Source organism: Chironomus tepperi, unplaced genomic scaffold (assembly GCF_022539635.2).
Source record: "Chironomus tepperi strain 1889 unplaced genomic scaffold, CSIRO-AGI_Ctep_v1 contig_85, whole genome shotgun sequence".
In the NCBI taxonomy this organism is placed as follows: Eukaryota; Metazoa; Arthropoda; class Insecta; order Diptera; family Chironomidae; genus Chironomus; species Chironomus tepperi.
Genome location: NW_027226207.1, coordinates 4,916,625 through 4,927,220, shown reverse-complemented (window position 1 = coordinate 4,927,220; position 10,596 = coordinate 4,916,625). Strand labels below are relative to the sequence as shown.

The following is a 10,596-nucleotide window of genomic DNA, read 5'->3' as shown; positions in this document are numbered from 1 at the left end:
AAAAAAAAGGAGAATTTTAGGCCGAGCACAGAGGAAATAAGAAATTAAATTTAATGTATATGTGCATGCATGGGTCGGATAACTAATGAATGAAATTTACATTTGGTCAAGCTTCAGACCAACGGATACTCCACCCGGAAGAAGGAGCAAATTATAGGAATTGGAATGAGACTTGGAAATTTTCATTTTATTTATGAATTTTTTATACTTTTTTCTCTCCTTTTTTTCCGACGCAGTATCAAATGACATGCATTTTTTATAGCCTGCTCATTAATAATTGAGCAAAAATAATCTTCATTTCTCTTTCTCTCGTATTCACTCCATCTGCCTGACTAGACCTTCAATATAACAACATTTTACTGATAAATTGAGAAGAAATTGCTTCTGACTGCCGGAATCATTAAACAGCTTAAAAAATATTCATGAATAAAAGCAAACATCAAAACAAGTTCATTCGTCATTCCAATTCTCATACTCGTGTTTGTGATTCCTTTTCAATGTCTCAGACTCTTTTTGCGAAAGCACTTTTCCTTCATGTCCATGATTTTTATGCTGATAACAGGATTGGAACGGCATGGAGAGCGCAAATTTTTTTTTTTTTTTTTTGGGCGTCTTGGGTGTGTGTGTGTGTGATAAGGAATTATGGGAAATTCAATGGAAACTTCCAATGAGAAGATAGCAGAAAAACTCGTGCATTTGATGAATAAAAATCGATTTTTTTAGAAAAATTTTCTCTTGTGCTTCATACTGCTTTTCATGATAACTTGGATGAGCTTATTGATATGGAATTTATGACCATGAATTTATGTCCATTATAACATTTTACTTGGAATTAATTAAATATTGAAGCATTTAATGATGGTGTCTTTAATCGATTGAATTCTGGAAATTGCATTTGAGGTAATTAGCTGTAATTAGCGTTGGCATTTCTGAATATTAGCGTATATATGAATTTTTAAAGATATTTTTTATTTTATGATTTGAATTAAGGATGAACATTTAATTTTCATAAATTATCAGGACTTTATGAAGTAAGCAAAGACTTGACTACTTGTAACCAATGTAAGAATCATATAGATTGATGTAGATACAGTGTTAATCTCTAATATCAATCCTTCAAATTCAAACTTGAACTTTAAATTAATGCAAAATCATTTTATAAACAATTAAAGTCAAACTTCCGATTTGAAAGAGTCCAAAAATGGCAATGAACAATATTTTCCCCATCTCATATAAATCAGTCGACTTTTCATCATATTCCTGAATTGAGTCTTCAATGTCATCCAATTGCATAATTGTATTATTGATACTGACAACGAAATTTAGCATTTTCGTCATTTTCAAGACTTTATCGTTGATTTCTTCAATGTTGTTTATTTTGAGAATTTCGAAAGAGCTGATTTCATCTTGGAGGTCAGCGATAGTTTCCTGATGTACAATCCAGTTGCTGAGAATCTTTTGATTCACATAATGTAATAATTTATGTTGTTTGCTGATTATTGACAATAATTGATCTGACTGTTCAGTTTGTCCTGTGAGGCTTTTGCTTCCATTTTTGGTATTAACACTTGTTATATATCCTTCAATGCTTTTAAGACCTTCCTTAACATTCCAAATATTTTTGCTTTTCCAACTTTCAATTTCCTTGAATCGCTTCTCAAGTGATGCTGGCTGAGGTAATTTTGATTCTTTGAATTGAATTTCAATAGTCTTAAATTTCTGCTCAAAATATGGAAATGTTTCGGAATTGACGCAGATAAGAGAATCCTCAAGTTTTCTAAGCTCCTTTTCAACTCCAAAAAAGTCCAAATTACTGCATTTTTGCTTAACATTGTTGATAATTTTCTTTGTTTTATTCACAGTTTCTTCTATTTCATCAATGCAGGCAGTCATTTCTAATTTTAAGACAGTCAACATTTTAAGTTCATCAAATATTCTCAATCCAATAAAATAAATTTTATTTTTCGAAAATTCAACATATTCTAGTAATGGATTGTAGAAGAACAGATTCTCGTCCAAAATTTCAATGTCATTGTTGTTCAAATTTAGTTCTAGTAACATTGGAAAAGGCTTTAGATTCATTTGGTCAATTTCTTTTATTCGACCATTAAAAATAGCAATTGCTTTTAAGTTTGGGTAAAAATTTTCTAGATTTCTCGGAAAATATTTCATGTTTTTATTGTCCGCTAAGAATCCGGTGACGTAAGTATCATTTTTATCTCCTTTATGAGTTCCATTTGATGAATCTATAATTGCGAGTTGTCTTGATTCTAAATTTAGATTATTCTTGACGTCACATAAGTATACTTTCGATATTGTTCTCCACTCAGCTTGATAATGATGACACTTAGTAGATGCTGACTCAGATATATTGAAGTGTATAGATGCGACAATGATGAATCTGTAAAGATTTAAAGTCATTAGATACGATTTGATAAATAAATTTTTTAAAATTTACATTAAATAATTTTTGATCCTCATCTTTGCGATTGTTTGACTTAATAAACAGGCAATACTAAAATCAGTAAAGTTCCAGCTTTAAATTCAACAAAAGTATGAAACATTTTTACAGATGAATCATTAGAGATTAGAGATTAAGTCAAAAGAATAGTACTAAGGGTTAATAGACACATTCAAATATTGCAATTATATATGAGAGATAAAGGCTCTGATTCCGTATCTGGGGTCATGATTAAAAAAATATTATTCAGTCTTATTCACTTTAATGACTTATTCTCATTATAAAATAATCTGCGTCAGTTTAGTAGGAAATATTTCAAACTTTTTAGAGACTGTTCACTTATTTTGTTATGCAAAATAACGAATTTTCGAAGCAGATAGTCTGAATAATCCTTTTCATTAAAATAGACTGATTGTGGTTTAAAATATGATTCATATCAGAATATTGTTCTGATATGTTCTTATGTTTAATCTGAGTTTTCAGTGTTAAATGAAGCTTGACTAATACGCATAGTATTACGAATTCTGATTAATTCATTTATTACAAATCGCTTTTAAATCGATGAGATTTTATGACAACTTAAGCAATAGAAGAAAAAGAAAAGAATTTGTGGCAATTGGGGTAGGGGAACAATTTTTACTTAATAAGTCAAAATACTGACACTTTATTTAAATTTTAAATAGGTTAAAAATATCATGATTTAAAAAAAAATAAAATATATTGAATATAAATGAATTTTGCCATTTTAAGTTTAAGATATTTGATAAATTACCCGAGCAACACAAATGAAGAAGGCTCCGCATACACCTCTTTTATTAGCATCAAATGGAAATTGGCTACATTTGGCGGTCATAAGGCTTCCAAAAAGGGCGCCTTTCATTTGGTGTTAATAAAACAGCTTCAGCTAAGCCTTAAAAGTTCCGTGGTGGAGTCTTCTACATTTGTGCCGCTCGGGTTAATATTAATAAAATTAAAATATAAGAACTATTTTGAATCCAACACTACACTGATTATACAGAATTGCACAAGTCAGTTAAACGATCTAATATCCAACACCACACCAGCGTGACTCTTGCTTGATGCCAGACTTAAACCGGAGTCACAGTTACTCTAACTTGTGTTAATTATCGCTAAAAAATTTCTTATAAATCACAACCACAATAATTGTTTGAAAAAATCCATAAACAGACATCAGAATAATTTTAACTTTGTCAGGCATTCCATGTTCCTTGCGAGTAATCAACAATTTTTCGAGATATTCAGTCCTTGACAAACAGAGTTGATCAACAGGATTCTTGGGAATATTTTTTAAAATGGTTACTTCTTGGATCAGTTGTTCCTTAAATTAGGACTAACATGTTAAATTTCTGTGATTTAACTAGTGAAAAAATACATTACCTGAGAATCTTTAATACCATCCAATGACTTTAATATGTCATCTTTAATAACACCTAAAAGGCTTGTTACAGATCCAGATTTCATTGTCACTGCTGTGGTTAAATCACTAATTGATGCATTTATTGTTGCAAACTTATGATTTATGTCAGTTTGAATCTTATTAATCCTGTCTAATATATTTTTGAGGTTATTATTAATGATCATTTCCGATCGTTGTAATTTAATTGAGACTTTCAAAACCTTTTCAAGAGCCATTAAGTTATGATTAAGAGTTAATGACGAAGCATGCGAATCTTGTATTTCATTGGCGGTTTGTCTAAATTCATCAGAGAATCTTTTCATGCTTTTGCTTATCAAATCTAAATTCGTTGTAGCAATTGAGCTTATATTCATGGATGATGATTCAATCATACTTGCTGATGTCATATCATTTGCTATTTTACTTTGTAATGTGTGCATCAGATTCAATGTCTCATTTTTTACAGTCATCATTTGATTCCTCCATTCTGATATCATTTTTAATCTCAACTTCATATTTGATGGCTGGACCAACTTTGACTTATTCAATCGATTTTCAAAGTCTTTTACATTCTGTTCAAATATTGGAAAGGTTTCCGAACTAGCGCAGAACTTGGTTTGATCAAGTTTTGTTAGCTCATCTTGTAAATTGTTGAAATCCGGATTATAACATTTTGACTTTGCAGTCTTGATGACTTTAACTGCATCGATTGAATTTTCAGCATCTATGTCAATACAAAGATTATCTTTAAATCTTAAATATGATAAGTTCTCTAAATTTGCAAGAGCCTGTAATCCAATGTGAACTATTTTGTTTCCTTGAAAATTTACATACTTAAGATCTTGATTATAGGCAAAAAGATGATCCTCGAGAACTTCAATTTCATTGAAATAAATTTCAAACAGTTCCAGTTTTGGGAAAAATTTCAAATCAAATTGATGAATTTCATTTAGTTTGTCATTTTTAATTGCTATTCCTCTGAGATTTTCAAACTTATTGTGCAGTCCATATGGAAAAAAATTAAAACCTTTATTCATTGAGTAAAATGCTGTCACATTTTTATCTTTGTATCCATTATTATGAGATCCGGTAACATTTTCTATAATTGAAAGTCCCTTTGGTAATACCGTAAGATTATTTTGAACATTACAACCATACACTGAATCTATTGCAGGCCACTTGATAGTAAAATAACTGCACTGAATATTGAATGAGTAAACAGTTACAAGGAAATGTAGTAAAATTAGTCTGAAATTAAAAAAAAAATATTATTTTTGTCTAATTCTTGCATCTTATGAGGATATACACTTACACAAGTGACATTATGTAGATCACTTGACTTGTTGAACTTCAAATATATTTATGAAACCTAATTGAAATTAAGAGTGATTTAGTTGAGCTCAAATTATAAACTAAATAATTTTAGTCTTTTTATGAACTAATTTCATATTACAAATTTGTGTGAATCAGCTGTAAAAATCAGAAATTACGACTAGATCTAGAAATGACGAGCATCTACGACTCACATAATGAACATCTCTGATTTTAAGCATAAAACAACATAGCTTCATAAATGACCTTACAACCCCCAAGAAATAGCATTGGCAATGATCTTCAAAATTCTCTCCTACACATCCCAAATGACTCCATTATCAAAATCCATAATTCATCATCTAAAAGGTCACGACCCTTAAAAAATGCCAAGCAAATTTAAACATACGATTATTAGGTATAATAAATAAACAAAATTTTCGATTACGTAATCAATATTCATTATAATATGTATTGTATTCATATGAATAGAGACATCCTGATTGTCTATGTACTTCCGATAATTGCCTGAATTATTTTATATTTTTCTCATTCATTAAGCATATCTGGGATGTTTGTCATTATATGAGTAATGAAAATACATAAATTTTAAACTTTGACACTTTTCCGTTCTCCTCACTGTGGTGGATGTTGATGCTGATGATGATGATGATGATGAGGAAGTAGAAGAAGTGGTGAGAGAATAAAATATTTGGGATAGTTTCATGCAATAAATTTTAAAGTTTTTTTTTCTGTTCATCCCTAGAAACTTTTACTGAATTTAAAAAAAAGTTATTCAACATGAAATTAATCTCATTATCATCAATTTATTGGCATATTTCATTATAAAATTTATAGTGACAGTGGCGGTGGTGGATTGTTTTAATTTCATTTTCGATATTAAATAACTCATTGAATAATTGTGAATTAATATTCTGTGAAAATATTTTTTTGTCACCCATCCCAAATCCATGCAAATACGTGGATGTGTGTATGTGATGATATTGACCAGCTATAATGCGGAGGAGGGGTTTTTTTTGCAAATTATGTGGCAGTTGTAGTCCATCTGCATTCGCTCATAATAACCACCAAGACCATTTTAATTGACTTGCGGATCACTCTAGACGATAAATTAATTCAGTCAGTGAATTTTTGCAAATTCATTCATTTATTAATTCATTATAAGTTATGGTAATATGAATTATTATGCAGCATATACAATGCGTTCGGAAATAATGCAGGATAAAAGAAAGGCATCGGTTAATAATGCATAATGTCTTTAAAGTTGTACTTAAATGGTGTCAAGCTGTCAAATGGGAAATCGGTAGTTTGACACTAGGAAAGGGATGGGTACGAGCACGACAGGTTGGAGACAGGCAGGCAGGAGAGCGTCAATAAGAGATTTTGGTGCCAGCATCTTCCTAAGCATAGAAATTTCTTCAATTTTGAAAGGTTTTTTTGGGATAGAATTCAAAAAAAACACTGAATATTGGAAAGCTCCCTACTTTTTGTTGCGTCTCTAATATTGATTAGCTTTGGCATGCATAGGACTGTCTAAAATAATTAATAACCGACTGACGACTTTATCCGAGAGAAACTAGATCTCGGACATCAAAAGGACTTTTTTCATGAATATTATAGGCTATATTACAGCAGATATTATCACAGGAAATTGAGGTTCCCTTAAAAATTCCAATTTTAAGATAGCCGTCAATTCTAGATGCACCCACTTACAAAAAAGACACCACTAAAGCCAACACAATTTTTCTTCTCATTCATAGAACATACTCTTAACACAAAAACACACAGAACGAGCACAAAAGGACTTACTTTCTAGGTTAATTACACATTTTGTATTCCTTGCAGGTAATTATGATTCTGCATATCTGAATTGCAATGCATATACTTTCTACTACGCTATCTGACTAACCGAAAGGGATATTTTGCATTAAACAAAAAAATAACACTCTACAAAAGGTGAACTTGCACCGCATCATCTGCTCATTTCTCGCTCATTTTCTTTTTCATTCATTAAAAAAGATTAAAGCATGTTATAATGATACCGCAAATTATACCGAGCGACAACTAATTCTTCAATGGAATACATTGTTATAATTACTAAATGGTATGAATAATTTGAGTTCAGAGTTCCCGATCAAATGGTCTGACTTGCAATTATGAATATTGTGGCTTTTGACTCAAGATTGTTGACCTTTTTTGGGGATTGTAAGTTAATGATGTCAACCTTCATATCTTCAATATGATACAAAACAGCGATTGCATCCCAAAACATGCTGGACACAACAACAACACGTCCCCAATGCCCATTAAAATTTTTATCATGTAATTCCAATTCCAAAAACTTGTTACACATTTCAATTTCCTCATATCGCTTAGAGAATATCTCAAGTAGACCTAAAGCCAATTTGTATTTTATAATACAAATCCGTCTCCATAGTAAACCATACGGCATGTGATCTTACATCACGTATTAAGCTTCATAATGAAAATTTTTTTATCCAAGTATTATTTTACATCCATAACTTTTTTTTTATATGTTTCATAAGATCTATACAATGATGCAATATTTTTTACTGCAACTTTTTTTTTTATTTCCACCCAACCCATTTGTAACCAACTTTTATCATTCTATACTTTATGATCCTTGATTATGTAGATAATAAGAATAAATGAAGAGTAGTTAGCTGCACGTGCTTTTATTATTTTTCATCTTGATGCCTACTTTATATTCATAATACTCACCGACGAAAGAAAAAAAGAGAAATAGGAGATGTTCTATGAGTTTGAGAATGGTTTATGTGATGATATTAAGATTGTGTGTTTGAGCACTTTGTGGTTTGGTTCTTTTATATACTTCATTTTGAGAATTAGGCACTCAAAATTGCGTAACATAATAGAAGTGATCAATGTGGGCGAGAAATCGAAATTGGTAGGAGATAATTGGTTTGGATAGGTCACACTTTAAGGATACGAAATGGACATTGCAAGACACGCATTGCTTTGGAACGTAATACCTAAAGTGTTGCCGGAAGGAAAATTACTTGGCTCACGAGTGCAGTACAATGAATTTGCTTAGGTCAGAGGCGTATTCAGGGAGGAGGAAATGGGATTGCAGAGTAGGTATCGTTATGTCACAGTGCTGACAGTAAGCTGGGAAAGTGTGCTGACAGGTACGTGATGACTGATTGTGATTGGCATAAATGACAAAAATTTAAATTTACTGTTTGTGGTCAGTTTTATTAGCCAGAATCTGAAACCGGTTAAATAACGTCTTACGGTTCAAAGTGGATCAACAGACACTTTAATTTCTTATTTTTCTGACCTTAAAGGTGACACCAAAAGCATGCTATTTCACTGGCTTCCGCCTGCCAATAACCAGTTCAATAGACACACTCTTCATTAGTGTTGTGAATCTGAACTGTATCCACAAAAATGAAAGGTTAAGGAACTTACTCAAAATTAGTATCTTGTTCTTAAATTAAATTCAAATTATTCTTTAAGATCCACAAAATCCATTGATGAATATTTTTTTGATGATTCATAAAACTTTTACTATTGTATTTCATTCAAAATATCAACACCAAGGTTACAACGACTTACTATATTCATAACAATAACATTACCATAATTTACCACAAAGCACATCAAAAATGAGAACATTTTACTATCAACACGTGATCACTCCACATCCGAATCTATTTAAATAATTTATTCGGTCACATTAAAGAACAAAGTTTTTTTTTTGGAATTCCATTAGCAAAAACAAGATTTAAGGGACATAAAGTTACAAACTGTATAAAAAAAAGTCTTTATAGCTTAATTATATCTACCGAAAAACAAAAAAAAACGTTAATGATTCTTATTTTGCTATAACTTTTTATCTCGTTCTGAGAATATTGAGTGACTCTATTAAAACAGCTATAAAATTGAAGATCTTAGTTAGTCGAAAGAGACATGAAAAAAAAAGAGATTGTAAAGATTGAAATGAAAAAAGAAGAAGTGAAAATTTCATGAATAATATAAAAATAAATTCTTGAACATCAGTTGCATTGGGGAATACAGTCATACAGTAAGAATAACACGTTGCAAAGCAGCACCATCCTCCTCTCTGTGCAAAGAAAGGTTTAATTAAGTGCAAATCGCTTAGAAGTGCACATTGACTTTTATCGTTTATATTCATTTTATGTAACTTTGCTACTGTGCTATCAACTCGATGCTGTTAAGGATACCTTAGTTGCCAATTAAAAATTTTCCTTTTCCTTTTGAATAATTCAACAATTTTTCTGTGTCTCTTTCCATAACTTCTTCTTTTTTGAACATTGTCAGTTGTGCTTGCAATGAGACAGAAGTCGCTAATTATTCAAAGCAAAAGCAGAAACACAAAAAAATGAAGGTATAATGTTGAATTAAGGGAGGTGGAATTGAAAATGTCGCTTTATGTACAGTTTGTGACTTGTTCAGTGTTGTTATGGTGGACATCTTCGTTGGATGCGGATTTAAGAAATCTACGAAGGTTGTACCATTCATCTAGACTTGACCCAGGTCTATGACAATAACCAGGACTACATTGTGTCAGTCCGAATGGCACAATGCGGGAAATATCATAATATGTAGTTAAAATTGGTCAAAATCAGCAGTCAAGTCGTGGACAGAGCAACTTTGCGTCTTGCCGTAAACACACTGACGTACATGAACTCTTATGTGCTGCTCGGGACGTAATAAGAACCAGTTCCCACCTATACTGTCTAAGTCCAATTCCTATAAAATCCAACTCTGCTCTGACTTATAAATTTCTGAAAATAACAAAATTAAAAACGATAGCACAAAAACGAGACAGAGAAGGGGAATTAACAGTAAAACTGCAGCAACATGGAAGAAGAGCGGATGTAATTTTACTTCTAGGAAATTGTTCTCATTTCTTTTTTAATAATATTTTCGTATCTCTTTCCACAGAAATTTTCATAATTCTCACAACATAAATTTTAATTGCAATTTTTCGTTCATAAACTTTGCATTAAATAATAATTATGCAGCTAATAAAGCGTGCTTACTTATAAACAATGTATTTCGTGCTGAATATAGGAATATAGGAAGAGATTATTATTATTTTTTTATTTTTGGAAAATGAAGTGAAGCAGTAGCAAAAGCTGCATAAGCAATAATGTTTTTTTTAGGATGAAATTCTATATAGGAATTGGGGTTAGGGGTTCTGAAGATATATTCTTATAGCCGGAATGAGTTCTGCATACTGTCGATGTTGCATACACTTTGGATTTCCAATTATCCCGAACAAATAAGGACAAGGAACATACTAAGGAATATGCTCAATTGTGCTGATTGAGTAGACACATGAACAGGCTTATTTATGTCAGGATCCTCGTTGTCC

At 31.2% G+C, this 10,596-nt stretch overlaps 2 protein-coding genes across 2 annotated transcripts; both read right to left on the bottom strand.

Moving 5' to 3' along the window:
- Positions 1–1,034: 1,034 nt before the first annotated feature.
- Positions 1,035–2,554, bottom strand: LOC139086507 (uncharacterized). The gene is made up of 2 exons (XM_070634971.1): positions 2,459–2,554; positions 1,035–2,401 (listed from the first exon to the last, which is right to left on the bottom strand). The coding sequence occupies exons 1-2, from the start codon at positions 2,479–2,481 to the stop codon at positions 1,141–1,143; spliced, it is 1,284 nt and encodes a 427-aa protein (XP_070491072.1). The 5' UTR covers positions 2,482–2,554; the 3' UTR covers positions 1,035–1,140.
- Positions 2,555–3,150: 596 nt separating this feature from the next.
- LOC139086506 (uncharacterized) lies at positions 3,151–5,201 on the bottom strand. The gene is made up of 3 exons (XM_070634970.1): positions 5,191–5,201; positions 3,860–5,126; positions 3,151–3,800 (listed from the first exon to the last, which is right to left on the bottom strand). Exons 1-3 carry the CDS (start codon positions 5,199–5,201, stop codon positions 3,582–3,584), a joined length of 1,497 nt encoding a protein of 498 aa, XP_070491071.1. The 3' UTR covers positions 3,151–3,581.
- Between the last annotated feature and the right edge of the window lie 5,395 nt (positions 5,202–10,596).